The sequence below is a fragment of the Papio anubis genome, chromosome 20, assembly GCF_008728515.1.
Source record: "Papio anubis isolate 15944 chromosome 20, Panubis1.0, whole genome shotgun sequence".
NCBI classification, from domain to species: Eukaryota; Metazoa; Chordata; class Mammalia; order Primates; family Cercopithecidae; genus Papio; species Papio anubis.
This window is the reverse complement of record NC_044995.1, coordinates 827,432-847,442: the sequence shown is the minus strand read 5'-3', so window position 1 is coordinate 847,442 and position 20,011 is coordinate 827,432. Positions and strand designations below refer to the sequence as shown.

General features: G+C 48.8%; 1 protein-coding gene across 1 annotated transcript; it reads right to left on the bottom strand.

Annotated features, from left to right (window-relative positions):
- Positions 1-408: 408 nt before the first annotated feature.
- Positions 409-19,601, bottom strand: TPRX1 (tetrapeptide repeat homeobox 1). Its single transcript, XM_031659106.1, is given in 9 exon segments — positions 409-1,829; positions 1,831-1,863; positions 1,865-1,942; positions 2,026-2,075; positions 2,078-2,101; positions 2,104-2,284; positions 2,828-2,997; positions 19,022-19,092; positions 19,522-19,601. Coding segments are annotated over 9 exon segments (1,353 nt in total). The 3' UTR covers positions 409-1,163.
- Positions 19,602-20,011: the final 410 nt, after the last annotated feature.

The window sequence follows — 20,011 nt, the reverse complement described above, 5'->3', positions numbered from 1 at the left end:
ACCTCAGACTGGTGCCACCTATGGGCTTCGTCTCCAATTAGTAACAATTAGTAACAGAGGTCTTTTAGAAACACCAGCTTTTAGAAGCTTTTCTGTTCAATTTGAAAATACAGATATATTGAGATATTTTGTAAAAGTCATTTTATTTTATTATTTTATATTTTTTGACAAGGTCTCATTCCATACTCCAGGCTGGAGTACAGTAGTATGATCTCAGCTCACTGCAACATCCACTTCCCAGGTTCAAGTGATTCTCCTGCTTTAGCTTCCAGAGTAGCTGGGACTACAGGCACCCACCAGCATGCCTGGCTAATTTTTGTATTTTTTTTTTTCTTTTTAGTGAGGATGGGGTTTCACCATGTTGGTTAGGCTGGTTTCAAACTCCTGACTTCAAGTGATCCACCTTCCTTGGCCTCCCAAATTATTGGGATTACAGGCATGAGCCACCTTGCCTGGCCCATTTTAATTTTTATTAATAACTTCATTGTGTTTTACAGCGTTATCAGTCTGCTGCTGACGGAAACGAAAAATTAAGACAAACTGGTCCATAACAATAGGTAATTTGAAAAACAGTGAAATAGACAACATTGAAATCAAGAAATGCTACTAATGAAACAAAATGCAAATAGGAAAGGCGTTTGCAGAACTTTAATTGCCAAGAGAATATAAGAATACATTCAAATAAATGAAGGAAAAGGGGTAAACAAAGAGACACATTATGAGGATTTCTAAGGTTCAGTTAACATGTGAGAGTTTAACCTATCAAACATCAGGGAAATGGATGTTACAGCCACAACAAAATCACAAGTCATTGCATCAACAAACATTAAAAGGTCTCACAATCCTCAGTGTTGGGGAAGATGCTGACCATCAGAAGCACTGGGAAAAGCCCTTTACAAAGCTCTCTCAAGTGGCATCCACTAATGCCAAACATCCCAGTGAGCAGTGACTCCAATCCCAGCAGAGAAATGCTCAGGCTTAATTCAAATGAGGGGCAGGCACATCCACAGGCCACCTGTGATGGCTGCACAGTGAAGACAGCAAATGTCCGCCTGCAGCCGGGTGGGTAAAGGGTGGTGCATTCACTGCAGAAAGTCACCAGCAGTGTGGACCAGCCACTCCAGGCCCACTGGGATCTGAAGAACTTTGCAGGCACAGGCCCCCTATAAATCCAGTAATGACCTGGGGCCTGAGTCATTTTCATTCACAGAGCCACCTTCCTCTTGGTACAGAGACCCTGAGTCTTTTTGGCCCATAGAGTCATCCCCTTCTTGGTACTGAGAGGTCATGGTGGAGACTGAGGATCCCTCCAAGGGGTCTAGGGGTGGGAGCAGCTCTGTGAATTGAGGGAATAACTGGGTGTCTGGCAAGAAGTCGGAGGCATCGGGGCTCTCAGGCCATAAGGGGACTGGGGCTGGGGCTAGGAATGATCCTGGACCTGGGATTGGGGCTGGGACTGAGCCTGGGCCTGGGCCTAAAATCGGGGCTGGGCCTGGAAGTGAGCCTGAGCTTGGCATCCGGCCAGGACTTAAGATGGGATCTGGGCCTCCCAGTCTGCCTGGGCCTGGGATCTGGGCTAGGCCAGGAATCTCGCCTGGGATCGGGCCTGGGCCTGAGATTGGGCCTGGGATCTGGGCTTGGTCTGGGACCTGAGCTGGGCCTGAAATTGGGCCTGGGATTGGGCCAAGGAGTGGGCCTGAAATTGGGCCTGGGAGTGGACCAGGCAGTGGGCCTGGAATCTGGGCTGGGCCTGAAATTGGGCCTGGGAGTGGACCAGCGAGTGGGCCTGGGATCTGGACTGGGCCTGAAATTGGGCCTGGGAGTGGACCGAGGCAGTGGGCCTGGAATCTGGGCTGGGCCTGAAGAGTGGGCCTGGGGTGGACATGAGTGGGCCTGGGATCTGGGCTGGGCCTGGGATTGGGCCAAGGAGTGGGCCTGGGATCTGGACCCGGCTGGTGGGAGGCCCTGAGAAGTGGGCCTGGGACCTGAAGCTGGGCCGCAGTTGGGGGCTGGAGAGGATCAGACCAGGAGGCCTGGACCCAGGACATCTGGGATGTCCTTTTGGGCTCTGCACTTGCAGTGCCCCAGGCCTGGTGGGAAAACACGGGTAAGTGGGACAAGCTGGAAGGATTCCCGAGAGGCCCGGCTGAGGGGCGGAGGCAGCGGCTGCAGGGACTAGGGGTGCAGCGCGGGCTCCTCGGCCTCTCCGCCCAGGGACGCGCTGGGGCTGCTGCTGGAACCGTCGCTCCCGAGCTAGTTTGGCGCGGCGATTCTTGAACCACACCTGGGGGCAGTGGGGACGGGGAGCAGGTGTGAAGGAGGGGCTCGCGCGGTCCGGTGAGCCGCTTGGGGGCGGGGCCGGCCTCAAGCCTCTCCCTGTGTTCACCCCCACCCCGCACCCACCATAAGAGGGACCCCCCCACCCCGGCTCCCAGGCCTGGAGAAGGGAGGGGAGAGGGAGGGGAAAAGAGGGGGAGGAGGGTGGGGTGGGAGGGGTGAAGGGTGGGGTGGGAGAGGAGGAGCGGGGCCTGCTGCCCGGGAGCCCGGGGGGCCAGGGAGGGTTCGAGGGGAGGACCGCGGGTTCTCAGGGGGGCCTGAGGTCTGGGCACCGGGAGACCTCGTGGGGGACAGCTTGGGCCGATCCTGTGGGCGGGTTTGGGTTGGCAGAGAGTTGGAACAGGACTCGATGCAGCCCGGGTCTACACTGGCGGGACCCCTTGCGTGGCAGGGCAGGAGGTGGTCGGGCAGGCCAGGCCCCGGTGAGTGACAGAGGTGGAGAGGCTCCTTGGGGTGACTGGGGCGGGCGGGGTGGGGCTGGGAGTCAGACCTGCAGTTGGTGCTCCTTGAGGCCGAGTTCCTCCGCCAGTTTCTGTCGCTTGTGGTAGTTCGGGTACTGGTCGTTCTGAAAGTAACTTTCTAGCACTTCCTGCTGGCTTTGAGTGTAGACCGTGCGCTCCTGCCGCTGTCTCCTTGGAGGGTCCGGGGCCACGGGAGGGCCTGGGGGCGGGAGGGAAACAGGTCAGAGAAGGCCCCAGGGAGCCCCCGGCCCCCTTAGGTACCCTGTCCCCTGCCCGAGGCCAGGAGCCCGGGCAGTGTGGGCTGGGGCGGCACCGCGGATGGCAGCCTGGTATCTGGACCAGACCTTGCACCTCTCTGGGCCTCAGGGTCCACATCTAGGAAATGGGCATGATAACAGCTCCTGTATTATTAGGGACCCCAGAGAAGGGAAGGCAGGCAGCATAGGTGCTGGTTTAATATCTTTCCTTCTTTCTTTTTCTTGGAGAGGGGATCTCACTCTGTCACCCAGGCTGCAGTGCAGTGAGTGATCACGGCTCAAGGCAGCCTCCACCTCCGGGGCTCAAGCAATCCCCTCGCCTCAGTCTCCCGAGTAGCTGGGACACAGGTGTGCACCACCGCCCCTGGGTAACTTTTGTATTTTTGGTAAAGATGGGTCTCACTGTGTTGGCCCAGCTGGTTTCAGAGTCCTGGGCTCAAGTGATCCTCCCACCGTGGCCTCCCAAAGAGCTGGGATCACAGGCGTGAGACGCTCCGCACGGCTGCATGGGTTTTCATTTCCCAAACGCCGCTAAGTTCTCCCCTCTCTGCAGGACGGGAAGCCTCCCGCACAGGCCCAGCCCTGCTCTGGCTGCCCAGATCTGCACTCTGCAGCCTCCGCCACAGGATCAGCTCAGACCCCTCACACCCCTGCCCCCGCTCACCTTGGCGATGACCAGGGTCTTGCATCCTGCGTCCTGCTCTGTTCCCAAACACAAGTGTGTACTGACAAGTGCTTGGCTCTTAAATCACTTCTGTGCTGTGCCCACCCTGGCCCACCCTGCCGGGACCCTCCCTTTCCCACCCTGCCCTGCAGTCCCACCCCCTGGAGGAGCTGAATGATGGATGAATCCTTCATCACTGATCAGGTACTGCCTGCCAAGCTGTGCTAGGAGCTGGGGAACCTCAGTGGGCAACACAGCCTTGGTTTCACCCTCGTGGGCCCAGGCGAGGTGGCATTCCACGCGGGGTTGGGGAGTCAGCATTGTGACCTGTGGTTGGGGTCCCCATCTCAGGAGAGGCACCGCCAGTCAGTCCCCAGGAGTCATCCTTGTTCCTTCCCAGGGCTGGGGCCCCGCATGACCAATGTCAGCGAGTCTACCCACTCCTCCCGGCTCCCGGGCTGCCCGCCTTGTCCAGCCACCATCCCTCCCTCCTGGATGACCCCACAGCCTCCTCTTTGATCCCTTGAGGCCACTCTGGCCCCTACTATCCATTCCAAAAATTGCCCCCCATGTGCCTATAGGTGTAAGCAGAGCTCAGTACACATTGGTCCTGCTGATAATGGTTTGGTTTCTGTAGTGAATTTGCCCGTGGGGCGAAGTTCTGATGGGCATTCACATAGACCTCTGCCGGTTTCTCCTGGTGAGTAAATGACCTCAGTGCTGGTTTATTCCAGTTTATATACGGGGCTCCCTGTATCAGGAAGGGGCACAGGTCTGATGGACGTGCCCATGGACCGCTGCTGGTCTGCCCTTGTGAGTGAATGAACCTGCTGCTGAAGATACAGGGGACCCATGACCTTGGTCTACAGAAATCAGATCCCTCAGAGATGCATCTTCTCTGTCAGACACCTGGCTGTCCCCATTTCCCCATGGCAGGACCCACATGGATTCGGGGGTTAGAGAGATTGACAAGGCTCATGGTGCAGGGAACTAGAAATAACTCATGCAATCAATTTCAAAATTCAATAAAACGTAGACATTGTTACCACAGGCCTGGCTTATTGTTTTCACCTGCTACTTAGAGTTCTGTTGTAGAAAGCAGCATCCCCAGCAATGATTCCTCATCGCACACATCCGGCTTCATCTACAGGACATGCTGGGAACACAGTGGTGACCACAGAGATTTTGCACTGTGGCTATTTATTTGGCCAGTAAAGACTTAAACAGATGAACAAGCTCACTGGTACTATTTTGTGAAAACAGACATTTAAATATAAGCAAGTTCACAGCAGCATGATTCACAATCACCCAAGAGGAGAAAATGCTGAAACATGGATCCACTGATGGATAAACAAAATGCCGCGTGGCCGGGCGCGGTGGCTCATGCCTGTAATCCCAGCACTTTGGGAGGCTGAGGTGGGCGAATCGCTTGAGGTCAGGAGTTTGAGGCCAATTTGGTCAACAAGGTAAAAACGGGTCTCTGCTAAAAATACAAAAAATTAGCCAAGCGTGGTGGCAGGAGCCTGGAATCCCACCTATTTGTTAGGCTGAGGTAGGAGAATCACTTGAACCTGGGAGGCAGAGGTTGCAGGGAGCTGAGATCGTGCCACTGAACTCCAGCCTGGGTGACAGAGGGAGACTCCACCTCAAAAAACAAAACAAAACAACGCCCCCCCCAAAAACCCACCAAAAATAGAAACCCAAAATGTCCTATATTCACACAACGGGATAGTACTCAACCACGAAAAGGAATAAAGCTCTGATACATGCTACAACGTGGATGAACCTTGCCAACATGAAGCCAAGTGAAAGAAGCCAGACTCAAAAGCACATATATGATTCTATTTATACAAAGTGTCCAGAATAGGCAAATCCATAGGGACAGAAAGCAGATTAGTGGTTGCTAGGGGTTGGGGAGAAGGGAAAATTGGGACCAACTGGCAATAGCTATGGGGATAGCTCCTGGGCATGGTGAAAAATGTTCTAAAATTGACGGTAGTGGTGGAGGCACAACTCTGCAAATAGACTAAAAACCATTTAATTTTTTTTTTTTTTTTTGAGATGGAGTCTTGCTCTGTCACCCAGGCTGGAGTGCAGTAGTGGCGTGATCTTGGCTCGCTGGAACCTCACCTCCGGGTTCAAGTGATTCTCCTGCCTCAGCTTCCCGAGTAGCTGGGATTACAGGCGCACACCACCACGCCCAGTCAATTTTATGTATTTTTAGTAGAAACAGGGTTTTACCATGTTGGCCAGACTGGTCTTGAATGCCTGACCTCACGTGATCTGCCCACCTCGGCCTCCCACAGTGCTGGGATTACAGTTGTGAGCCACCGCGCCTGGCCAATTTTCTTATTTTATTTATTTATTTATTGAGACTGAGTCTCAATCTGTCACCTAGACTAAAGTGCAGTGGCGTGATCTTGGCTCACTGCAATCTCTGCCTCTTGGATTCAAGCTATTCTCCTGCCTTAGCCTTCTGAGTGGCTGGGACTACAGGCGCCTGCCACCACACCCGGCTAATTTTTTTTTTTTTGTATTTTTAGTAGAGATGGAGTTTCGCCATGTGAACTTCTGACCTCAGGTGATCTGTGCACCTTGACCTCCCAAAGTGCTGGGATTACAGGTGTGAGCCACCGTGCCTGCCCTCAATTATTTATTGTAAGACTTATCCTGGGAAAATTATTGCTCCCCTGTGAATAAGCGCAGATATCAGTGTTCAGTGTAGCATTTCTTTGAAATATCAACTGAGTTAATTGGATTAACTCACGCTCACAAATTAGAAGATGATTAATTTGTGGCAACCTCAGACTATGGAGTGGTAATAAAAGTCTAAAAAAGGGATGCAGGGGTAACCAATTAGTCACAAATGATGATTTTTAATGTATTTTTTGTTTTGTTTGCCTGTTGGATGTCTGCTTGCTGTTTACTGAAATAAATGTGTCTTGAACACAGACACTTTGTTGGGCTTTTTTTTTTATTCCTCCCGAATTCCCATGTCTATAATAGGAAAAGCTCAGTTGCTGACTAATAATGAACTAAAGGATTGAGTTTGTGTTTTCCATGTCGAGTGCTGTCTCAGGCACATTGTTTATTTTGAAGAATGTATACGTTTAATAAGCACATACAAAAATATATACATAATATACATATATATATTTTTTCTTTTCTTTCCTTTTTTTTTTTTTTTTGGAGACAGGATCTCGCTCTGTCACTCAGGCTGGATTGCACTGGCACGATCTCGGCTCACTGCAACCTCTGCCTCCTTGGCTCAAGCCCTTCTCCCACCTCAGCCTCCCAAGTAGCTGGGAGGACAGGCACCTGCGCCACCACGCCTGGCTAATTTTTGTATTTTTTGTAGAGATGGGGTTTTGCCATGTTGCCCAGGCTGATCTCTAACTCCTGACCTCAAGTGATCCATCCACGTTGGCCTCCCAAAGTGCTGAGATTAGAGGCATGAGCCACCTTGTCTGGCCTGTAATATATTTGAATGAACGATAAATAACAACGATAAAAACTCCTGCAAAAGTAATTACCCAGAGATGATGGGGAATGTCTATTTTCTCTATTTCCTGCTGCTTATAATTATGATTTTTTAAGGGACAACCTGGAAAACAAGAAGTATTTCTGGCCTTGAATACCACCCGAAGGCTCGTCAGCACCCTGCCCACGCAAGTCCCCATGCCTTCTCTCGTCCTGATGTGTCTTCAGGGTTGGATGGAATTTCTGGAGATTCCTCCTGGGCCTTCCCAGGCAATGGCCAAATTCCTAGAGTCAGGTGGATGGAGGGAGGTCTTCCGGAGCCTGGGGCAAAAGCAACGTAGGTGGGAATGAAGCAGGTGGAAAAGCATGCAGAAGGGATTATGAAATCCATTCTTGGCCAGGCGCAATGACTCACACCTGTAATCCCAGCACTTTGGGAGACTGAGGCTGGAGGATCATCTGAGGTCAGGAGTTCAAGACCAGTCTGGCCAACATAGTGAAACCCCGTCTCTACTAGAAATACAAAAATGAACTGCACATGGTGGAGGGCGCCTGTAATCCCAGCTACTCGGGAGGCTGAGGCAGGAGAATCGCTTGAACCCGGGAAGCAGAGGTTGCAGTGAGCCGAGATTGTGCTACTGCACTCCAGCCTGGGTGACAGAATGAGACTCCATCTCAAATCAATCAATCAATCAATCAATCCATTCGTATTCGATTCCTTTAGAACAGAAACAATGGCTCTCTCCTTATCCATCAATTTTTTTTTTTTTTTTTTTTGAGACAGAGTCTCGCTCTGTCACTCAGGCTGGAGTGCAGTGGCGGGATCTTGGCTCACTGCAACCTCCACCTCTTGGGTTCAAGCCCTTCTCTTGCCTCAGCCTCCCGAGTAGCTGGGATTACAGGTGCCTGCCACCATCCCTGGCTAATTTTTCTATTTTTAGTAGAGTTGGCATTTCGTCATATTGGCCAGATTGGTCTTGAATTCCTGACCTTGTGGTCTGCCTGCCTCTGCTTCCCAAAATGCTGGGATTACAGGCACACCTGGCCTTCCATCAATTCTTCAGTCTCCTCTTTTACCCTATGCCTGTGGGTTCTGATGGGGTGGACCTCTTGGTGGGGTTGACTCATCTCTACTCCTGCCCCCAAGAGGCCCACAGACACCTCCCCATCCTCTGCATTGTGAGGGTATCTCTTGGTGCAGGGGCAGGGGGTTCAGGAGGGGCACACGAGCAACAAGGAATCCTTTGGGCTTTGAAGACAATATTGGGCAGATCAGAGTGAGGGTGATGAAGGCGTGAGGTTGGCTTTTGCTTTCTAGAATCCTGTTGTTCAATGTCTTTCTGCCATTGGGTTTCCTCTCGGTGTCCGGACATTCATTCTTGAAGCATTGTCTTTTCTCTATTTTTTTAAAAAAAATTTTATTTATTTATTTATTTATTTATTTATTTATTGAGATGGGGTCTTGCTCTGTCGTCCAGGCTGGAGTGAAGTGGCACAATCTCAGCTCACTGCAAGCTCTGCCTCCCGGGTTCACGCCATTCTCCTGCCTCAGCCTCCCAAGTAGCTAGGACTACAGGTGCCCACCACCACGCCCGGCTAATTTTTTGTATTTTTAGTAGAGACGGGGTTTCACTGTGTGTTAGCCAGGATGGTCTCGATCTCCTGACCTTGTGATCCACCCGCCTCGGCCTCCCAAAGTGCTGGGATTACAGGTGTGAGCCACCACGCCTGGCCTGCTTTCTAGAATCCTGTTGTTCAATGTCTTTCTGCCATTGGGGTTCCTCTCAGTGTCTGGACGTTCATTCTTGAAACACTGTCCTTTCTCTCTTTTTTATTAAATTTTATTTTTTGAGACAGGATCTCTCTCTGTCAGCCAGACTGGACTGCAGTGGATTGATCTCGGGTCACTGCAACTTCTGCCTCCTGGGTTTAAGGGATTCTCATGCGTCAGCCTCCAGAGTAGCTGGGATTACAGGTGCCTGCCACCATGCCTGGCTAATTTTTGTCTTTTTAGTAGAGACGGGGTTTCACCATGTTGGCCAGGTTGGTCTCAAACTCCTGACCTCAGGTGATCCACCCGCCTCAGCCTCCCAATGTGCTAAAATTACAGGTGTGAGCCACTGCACCTGGCCAGCCCTGAGTTTAATTGGAATGAATCAATAATATATTAATATATATTCCATAAGGTGTCTTTAAACCGAAACACGCATGAACCAGGGTGAGGTATTGATCGATTGATGACAATAGTGTGAGCAGATCCTTGCAGGACCCCAAATCTGTATTTCCCCCAGGAGCAGTGGTTCCTTATTGGCTAAGACCATGTTCACGGCAACTTCATAGAACATAACCAGTGAGAATATTCTGAGAACTGCCTGTATTTATTTATTTATTTTTAATTTATTTTATATATATATATATTTTGAGACGGAGTTTCGCTCTTGTTGCCCAGGCTGGAGTGCAATGGCGCAATCTCAGCTCCCTGCAATCTCTGCCTCCTGGGTTCAAGCAATTCTCCTGCCTCAGCCTCCCAAGTAGCTGGGATTACAGGCACCTGCCACCACGCCTGGCTAATTTTGTTTTTTTTTAGTAGAGATGGGGTTTCTCCATGTTGGTCAGGCTGGTCTTGAACTCCCGACCTCAGGTGATCCGCCCACCTCAGCCTCCCAACGTGCTGGGATTATAGGTGTGAGTCACCTGCGCTCGGCCTGAGAACTGCCTGTATTTATTAAGTGCTCTGTACATTCAAGGGACTGACCTAGGCACCTCCAGATAGTTAACGGGTATAGCCCTTGTTCTCATGGAACTCATCCTCCGAGTGGGGGAAGTCAGGTGCTTTACTCAAAGAATCACAGAATAGGCTGCGTGCTATGGCTAATGCCTGTAATCCCAGCACCTTGGGAGGCTGAGGTGGGTGGATTGCTTGAGGCCAGGAGTTCGAGACCAGCCTGGGCAAAATAGCGAGACCTTGTCTCTCTAAAAAATACAAAAAATGGCCAGGCATGGTGACTCATGCCTGTAATCCCAGCACTTTGGGAGGCTGAGCCAGGAGGATCAATTGAGGTGAGGGTTTCGAGACCAGCCTGGCCAATAGGGTGAAACTCTGTCTTTACTAAAAATACAAAAAATTAGTCGGGCATGGTAGTGTGTGCCTGTAGTCCCAGCTACTTGGGAGGCCAAGGCAGGAGAATTGCTTGAACCCAGGAGGGGAGGTTGCAGTGAGCCGAGATCACACTGAGGCAGAAATTAAAAGAGAGAAACAGAATAAAGCAAAGGTTAAGTGAGAAACACTGCACTTTGGCCTGGGCCACAGAGTGATACTCCATCTCAAAAAATCCCCCCAAAACCAAAAACTAAACAAAAAAGCCTGGGCATGGTGGCTCACACCTGTAATCCTAGCGCTTTGGGGGGCCGAGGTGCATGGATCACTTGAGGTCAGGAGTTCAAGACCAGCCTGGCCAACATGGTGCAACCCCATCTGTACTAAAAATACAAAAATTAGCTAGGCGTGGTGGCACGCGCCTGTAATCCTAGTTACTCAGGAGGTTGAAGTAGGAGAATGGCTTGAACCCAGGAGGTGGAGGTTGCAGTGAGCCGAGCTCACACCACTGCACTCCAGCCTGGGTGACCGAGTGAGACTCTGTTTCAAAACAAATAAAAACAAAAGCATAAAACAAACAAAAAAACTCTCCCAAAATTAGCCAGGTGGAGTGGTGTGCTCCTGTAGTCCCAGCTACTTGGGAGGTTGAGGTGGGAGGATCGCTGGAGTCTGGGAGGTTGAGGCTGCATTAAGCTGTGCCCTCCACCTGCACTCCAGCCTGGGCAACAGGGTGAGACCCTGTCTCCAAACACAAACAATCCCCCCAAAACCCCACAAGCCCCCCCAAACACAACCCCAAAAAACCACATGCCAAGAATTAATAAATAACTCTGGATGAGAGAATCAGGTCCTTGTGGAGAGGGAAGATACTCCAGAATTGCAGGTGGAGGCACTAGGCGCTCCGGTGACCGTGGCAGTGAGAGCCAAATTGGGAAGACACTTTCCAGGCGCAGGGAGCAAGACCTCTCAGCCTCCAGGTGCTCTCTCCGCCCCTTGGCGTCCCCACACCCTGCCCGTCTGTCTCCCCCTTTCTCTGTTCCTCAGTTTCCCCTCCTCGTTGCCCCTTGTGGGATCCCAGGGTGTGAGTTGCTATATGTCTACCGCCTTCCAGGGTCTGACAAGCAGGAGTTTTCATTATATTCTGGGAGTCCGCCCCCCTCCACCCCCAAATCGGATCTAATTCTCTCTGCTCTGCTGAGGCTGGCCGGGCCTAAGAGGATTGGAACATTTGCTAAATGGGACCAGGACAGGGTCAGAGAGGCGGCGATGGGGAGACCCAGGCGCCAGGACGGCCACCAGGGGGCGGCAGAGGACGAGGGAGACCAGAAGACAGAGGGGACAGAGAAGGGCAGGGTGGGGGTGGGGGTGGGATGGGGGTTGTGGGCCATGTCGGCAGAGGCAGGGAGTGGACACAGGCATATTCCCTGGCTGTTTAGGGAACCACATTTAAGGGGTTAGAAGGGGGCCAACATTACTGAATTTTTTTTATTTTGAGACGGAGTTCTGCCCTGTCGCCCAGACTGGAGTGCAGTGGTGTGATCTTGGCTCACTGAAACCTCTGACTCCTGGGTTCAAAGGATTCTCCTGTCTCAGCCTCCCAATAGCTAGGAATATATATATTCCCAGCTAATTTTTGTATTTTAGTAGAGACAGGGTTTCACCATGTTGGCCAGGCTGGTCTTGAACTCCTGACCTCGTGATCCACCCACCTCGGCCTCCCACAGTGCTGGGATTACAGGCGTGAGCCACCGCGCCCGGCTCAAAATACATTTTAAATAAAATTTAAAATCTTCAAAAGTATTTTTTTAATTCCACACTTTTAATTTCTACTTCATGCCAGGCCCAGTGGCTCATGCCTGTAATCCCAGCACTTTGGGAGGCCCAGGCAGGAGGATCACTTGAGATCAGGAGGTTGAGACCAGTCTGGGCAACATAGTGAGACCCTCGTCTCTTCAAAAAAAAAAAAAGAAAAAAGAAAAAAAGAAAAAAGGCAGGTGTGGTGGTGTGCACCTGTAGTTCCAGCTACTCAGGAAACTGAGACGAGAGGATCATTTGAGCCTAGGAGGTTGAGGCTTCAGTGAGCCGTGATTACGTCACTGCACTCCAGCCTGGGCAACAGAGCAAGACCCTGTCTCAAAAAAAAAAAAAAAAAGTAAAAAGAAATAATTTCCAATACAGTAAGTAGCAATAGATATATAGTCAATATCAACAAAAGCTCTTTGAGCCATTAGTTACTTTAAATTTCAAGAGCTGGAGAGGACCCTGCGGTGTTTCTTTGGGACTTGGGACAAGTCTTATTTAGACTCTGGGTCATGTGTAGTAGCGGGGTAGTTGAGGGCACAGTTTTGAGAGGCAAACATGGCTGGTTCCAAATATTGTTTGTTTATGTATTTTTATATATATATATTGAGACAGGGTCTTGCTCTGTTGCCCAGGCTGGCATGCAGTAGTGTGATCAGTCTCGGCTCACTGCAATCTCTGCTTCCTGGGTTCCAGCGATTCTCACGCCTCAGCCTCCTGAGTAGCTGGGATTATAGGTGCGCACCACCATGCAGCTAATTTTTTGTATTTTCAGTGGAGATGGGGTTTTGCCATGTGGGCCAGGCTGGTCTCGAACTCCTGAGCTCAAGCGATCCTGCCACCTTGGCTTCCCAAAGTGCTGGGATTACAGGTGTGAACCATTGCGCCTGACCTTCTTTTTAATTTTTTAAAATTATTTTTTTTGGCCTCCTCCCCCTTCTAATATATTTTATTTTGTAGAGATAGGGTCTCCCTATGTTGCCTAGGCCGGCCTCAGTCTCTAATCCATAGCCTCAAATGATCCTCCCGCCTTGGCCTCCCAAACCAAGGTTTTTTTTTTTTGAGAGAGACTCTCGCTCTGTAGTCCAGGCTGGAGTGCAGTGGCGCGATCTCGGCTCACTGCTACCTCCGCCTCTCAGGTTCACGCCATTCTCCTGCCTCAGCCTCCCTAGTAGCTGGGACTATAGGCGCCCGCCACCTCGCCCGGCTAATTTTTTTGTATTTTTTAGTAGAGACGGGGTTTCACCGTGTTAGCCAGGATGGTCTCGATCTCCTGACCTCGTGATCCGCCCGCCTGGGCCTCCCAAAGTGCTGGGATTATAGGCGTGAGTCACAGCGCCCAGCTGAGACCCTGTCTAAAAAAAAAAAAAAAAAAAAAAAAAGAGAATATAGCCAGCCCTCCAGAAGCCAGAAGCCCTTCTCATCCCTCAACTCACTCCCTTCCTCCAATGGCAATCATTATCCTGACTTCCAATAGCATGGTGCCCACGTGCCAGTTTTTATAATTTGTGTAAATGGAATCATACTGTATTCTTCTCTCTCTCTCTCCCTCTCCTACATACTCTCTGTTATGTCTGGCTTCTGTTTTTCGGTGTTATAGTTGTGAGATTCACCCATATATTGTGTATCTTATCATTTGTTTCTTTTTGTTTATTTATTTATTTTTAATTTTTTATTATACTTTAAGTTCTGGGATACATGTCCAGAGCATGCAGGTTTGTTACATAGACATACACGTGCCATGGTGGTTTGCTGCACCCATCAACCCGTCATCTACATTAGATATTTCTCCCAGTGCTATCCCTCCCCTAGCCCCCCCCCCCCCAACAGGCCCCGGTGTGTGATGTTCCCCTCCCTGTGTCCATGTGTTCTCATTGTTCAGCTCCCACTCATGAGTGAGAACATGCGGTGTTTGGTTTTCTGTTCCTGTGTTAGTTTGCTGAGAATGATGGTTTCCAGCTTCGTCCATGTCCCTGCAAAGGACATGAGCTCACCCTTTTTAATGGCTGCATAGTATTCCACGATGTATATGTGCCACATTTTCTTTATCCAGTCTATCATTGATGGATATTTGATAGTCTTGCTCCACCACGCAGGCTGGAGTGCAGTGGTGCAATCTTGGCTTACTGCAACCTCCACCTCCTAGGCTCAAGTGATTCTCCTGTCTCAGCCTCCCGAGTAGCTGGGATTACAGGTACGTGCCACTGAGTCCAGCTAATTTTTGTATTTTTAGTAGAGGTGGGCTTTCACCATGTTGGCTGGGCTGGTCTCAAACTCCTGACCTCAAGTGATCCACCCGCCTCGACCTCCCAAAGTGCTGGGATTACAGGCATTAGCCACTGCGCTCAGCCTATTTTTATTATTTTAATGGATTGATAAATATATTATTTTGTTTCTTTCTGTTTTAATTTTTTGTTCTTTTGAGACAGGGTCTTGCTCTGTTGCCCAGACTAGAGTGCAGTGGTGCGATCTCGGCTCACTGCAACCTACACCTCCTGAGTTCAAGTGATTCTCATGCCTCAGCCACCTGAGTAGCTGGGACAACAGGCATGCAACACCACGCCCGGCTAATTTTTGCATTTTTAGTAGAGACAGGTTTCACCAAGTTGGCCAGGCTGGTGTTGAACTTCTGACCTCAAGTGATTCGACTGCCTTGGCCTCCCTAAGTGCTGGGATTACAGGCGTGAGCCTCTGCGCCTGGCTAGTTTTAATGTTTCTTAAGGTAAATGGCAATGGATATAACTGATACAAACAAAAGCTCTTTGGGTATTCAATGATTTTTTTTTTTCTTTTTTTGAGACACGGTCTCGCCCTGTCACCCAGGTTGGAGTGCAGCGGTGCAATCATGGCTCACTGTAGCCTAAGTCCCTCCAGGCCCAAATGATCCTCCCACCTCAGCCTCTTGAGTAGCTGGGACTACAGGCATGTGCCATCAACGCCAGGTAATTTTTTATGTTTCTTTTTGTAGAGATGGAGTCCTACTATGTTGCCCAGTCTGGTCGTGAACTCCTGGGCTCAAGCGATTCACCTGCCTTGGCCTCCCAGAGTGCTGGGATTACAGCTGTGAGCCACCATGCCCAACTTTTCAATGACTTTTAAGAACATAAAGGTTGATTCAAGTCTTCCTTATTGTGAATAGTGCTGCAATAAACATCGTGTGCATGTGTCTTTATAGCGGCACCATTTATAATCCTTTGGGTATATCCCCAATGTGTGGATGGCTGGGTCATATGGGTACACATCTACTTCTTCACAGATCCTTGAGGAATGCATCATACTGTTTTCCATAATGGTTGAACTGATTTACAATCCCACCAGCTTCAGTGTAAAAGTGGTGTTCCCTATTTCTCCACAGCATCCCTCTCCAGCACCTGTTGTTTCCTGACTTTTGTGATCGCCATTCTAACTGGTGTGAGATGGTATCTCATTGTGTGGTTTGATTTGCATTTCTCTGATGGCCAGTGATGATGAGCATTTTTTCAGCATATGTCATGTTGGCTGTATGAATGTCTTCTTTGAAATGTCTGTTCATATCCTTTGCCACTTTTGATGGGGTTGTTTGTTTTTTCTTGTAAATTTGTTTGAGTTCTTAGGTTCTGGATATTAGCCCTAATGTGGCACATATACACCATGGAATACTATGCAGCCATAAAAGGATGAGTTTGCGTCTGTAGGGACATGGTTGCAGCTGAAACCATCATTCTTAAGCAAACTATCACAAGAACAGAAACCAAACACCATGTTCTCACTCATAGGTGGGAACCCCTGAACAATGAGATCCCTGGACTCAGGAAGGAGCAGCATCACCACACCCGGGGGCCTATCATGGGGGAGGAAGGAGAGGATTGCAATGGGAGTTATACTGATGTAAATGACAGAGTTGATGGGTGCGAAAAACTGAATTCAGCATGGCACAAGTATACATGTGTGAACAAACCTGCACGTTATGCACATGTACCCCTACAACTAAAGAGATATAATAATAATAAATAAATTAAAAAAAAAGAACATAAAAAGGGATCCTGAGACGGAACAGGGCTTATCTCTGGGCAGGATTGTTCTAAGTGAATGCAGCAGAAAAAACGTATCCAGTCTATTATCGACAGTCATTTGGGAAGCTTTCAGTGTGGGGCTCTTGTGAAGGTTGATGCTAGGGACATTCTTGTTCTCATCTTTTTGGTGAAACAAGACAGAGTTTCTGTTGGGTATGTACCAAGGAATGAAGGCACTGAGTCATATACTCAACTTTAAAAAATACTGCCAAACCATTTTTCAAAGAGAGCTACAGTACTTTGCCCCAGCAGGGTGTGCAAATCCTGAATGCTCCATGTCCTTGTCAACACATGGCATTGTCAGTCTTCCATTTTAGCTGTCCTGGTGGGACGTGGAGTTACCACTATGAGCTTTTCATTTGCCTTTCCCTGTTGATCAATGAATGTGAGCCACTGTCACTTTGGTGGATTGTGCTGTGGCTGTATGAACCTTGAGCTGGTTGGGTATGCGCGTGTTTACTATGACCTCAAAAGAACAGGAACAAAGGGACATCAGTGGCCACTGCGCAGAGGATCAACCTGGGAGGCCCAAGGCTGGTTCTCAGAGCTGTGGGGTGTGGCACCCACTGGGTCCCAGGTTCCCACCTGAACAGTTGTTCTTGCAGGTGAGACCTGAAAGCTCACAGCCACCTGGTGGGGCAGACATGCAGATAACTCCGTTCTACAGCAGGGGAGACTGAGCCTGGGAGGGAGGGAGGTGCCCACAGGTCAGGTGGCTGAAGACCTTAAGGAGACCAGAGTCCCAGCTTCTCACGCCTTCCCTGGACCTTGGGAACAAGATCTCAGGGAACCATAACCCCATGGAAACTTCCTCCCAGGCGGCTCCTGGTATCATCCCCGCTTTACAGAAGAGGGAGGCGCAGGGCTGAGGGAGTGGGTCTCAGTTCTGTCTCCCTTGCATCAGCCCCGGCAGGGGAAAGAGGCAGGGGCTGGGAGGCGGCACCTGCCCCGGAGCCTGCGCCCTCCTGACCACACCAGGCGACATGGCTTCTTAGGACACTCACCACAGCCCCACGGAGCTCAGAGGTCCCTTTCGCAGAGGAGGAAACTGAGGCTGAGAGAAGTTTCGTCAATTTCCGAGGTCACACAGGTGATGAGTGGAAGAACCAGGGGTAGAATTTAAATCTCTTTGGCCCCAGAGACCCGCTCTTCATCTTCAAGTCTACCTGGGGTTCCTAGAAGTTGGATGAGGTCAGCTTCCTCCTCTGCTCCCACTCCCACCCCAGGCCACCCCATGCTAGGCCTGGGACACGGGGTTCCCAGGGCTCATTGTGACAGCTTGTCACTGTATCCACTTTGCAGAAGAGGAAACTGAGGCCCAGGAGCCCACATGAAGAGCCCAAGGCCATGCAGTGAGAAAAGAACAGAGTTTAAACCCAAACTCATGTGGCTTCATGCCAGCTCTTGGCAAGACCCTCCTGGCTCAGCCATGTTCAGGGCCCTCCCTTGTCAGCCCCACCAGCCTCTCTCTGCAGCCTTTGTAGGCTCCTCTGTCCGGTGAAGACAAGGAGCTGGGTGGATGCATCCACTACCAGGCATGGGACTTGGTAGAAGCCGGGATTCATGGCACAGTTAGAGCCTGAATGAATTAACTCAGGAACAATATGATTACTGAAGCATCCAGAGATTCAAACACCAGTGGGTAGCCCCACAGTCTGACCTCACAGACCCTTTGTCCTTTTGCAGAAACATCACACCATTTCTCTGTGCCAGTTTCTCTACCTGGTTCTGCCCATCCATCCATCCATCCATTCATCCATCCATCCATCATCCATCATCCATCCATCCATCATCCATCATCCATCCATCATCCATCCATCCATCCATCCATCCATCCATCATCCATCCATCCATCCATCATCCATCATCCATCATCATCCATCCATTCATCCATCCATCATCCATCCATTCATCCATCATCCATCATCCATCAATTAAATTAGAAGGTGGTGGGGTCAAGATTAAAGATTAAAGATTAAGGTTTGAAAAGTTAAGTTAAAGATTAAATTGGAATTAAGATTAAAGATTATAGAATTAGAATTAGTTAAAGATTAAGATTAAAGATTAAATTAAGATTAGGGTCAAAAGGTTTAGATTAAGATTAAAATTAGAGGTGATTAAGTGAATAGATTAAGGTGGAATTAGAATTAAAGATTAAAGATTAAAGGTGGTAAGATTAAGGTTTGGTCAAATTAAGATTAGAATTAAGATTAAAGTGTAAGATTAAAGGTAGATTAAGACAAGGTGGGTGAATTAGGGACGGGTAAGTTAAGATTAAGATTAGAGATTAGGAATTGAATTAAGTGGGTGAAAATTAGAAATTGAATTAAAGGTGGACGTTAAGATTAAGATTAAAAGGTAAGATGAATTAAGATTAAGATTAAGATTGGGTTTGAATTAAGATTGCAAGATTAAAATTAGATTAAGTGAATTAAAGATTAAAGGTGGAATTAAAGATTAAGATTAAGATTAGAATTAAAGGTAAGGTGGTTTGAATTAAGATTGAATTAAAAGGTGGTAAATTGAATTAGAATTAAAATTGAATAAATTAGGAACAGTTAAGACAAATTAATTAGGTAAGAAAGGGTGATTGAATTAAGGTTTTGAATTACAAGATTAAAATTAAAATTATTCCAGGTGGTAGAACATTGAGGTAGATTAAGTGAATTAAATTAGAGTAAGATTAAGATGGACTCATCCATCCATCCATCCATCCATCATCATCCATCATCCATCCATTCATCCATCCATCCATCAATCCATCATCCATCCATTCATCCATCCATCCATCATCCATCATCCATCCATCATCCATCCATTCATCCATCCATCCATTCATCCATTTCTTTCACATTTATTGAACACACACTTACTACGGTGTGTCTGGGACAGTCCCAGGTACTGGGAATACAGCTGAGAACAAGACAGACAGGGCACCATCCTCCTGACAAGGGCAGACAAGAAACAAGGTGTCAATAAGAGTTTTGCAGAAAACAGGATGAACGTGTTAGGGAGCTAAGGGGGTACAGGCATGAGGAGTCCCCCATCCTGCAGCAGAGCCTGGAGTGCAACTCATTAACAACCTGATCCAAGGATCCTCCAGTATTCCACACATCTTCAGACTGTCCCCAGAATTTAATCCCACTTTATTTTATTTTATTTTACTTTAAGTTCTAGGGTACATGTGCACAACGTGCAGGTTTGTTACATAGGTATACATGTGCCATGTTGGTTTGCTGCGCCCATTAACTCGTCATTTACATTAGGTATTTCTCCTAATGCTATTCCTCCCCCTACCCCCGACCCCATGACAGGCCCCTGTGTGTGATGTTCCCCACCCTGTGTCCAGGTGTTCTCATTGTTCAATTCCCACCTACGAGTGAGAACATGTGGTGTTTGGTTTTCTGTCCTTGTGATAGTTTGCTCAGAATGATGGTTTCCAGCTTCATCCATGTCCCTGCAAAGGACATGAACTCATCCTTTTTTATGGCTGCATAGTATTCCATGGTGTATATGTGCCACATTTTCTTAATCTTTAGCCCCACTTTTTCCAACTGCAATCATGTGCATTACAATAAGTCTCAAAATCAGGTAGCATAAGTTCTCCAACTCGTTTTATTTTTCCAAGGCTTCTTTGATTATTCTAAATCACTTATATTTCCATAGCAACTTCAGAATCAGTTTGACAATCAATTTCTACAGAAAAATCCTGAGGAGATTCTGATTGGGACTGCAGTAAATCTAAAGATTAGTTTGAGAAGAATTGACCTCTTAATAATATTGAGTCTTCTGGGGCCGGGCGTGGTGGCTCACGCCTGTAATCCCAGCACTTTGGAAGGCCGAGGCGGGCGGATCACAAGGTC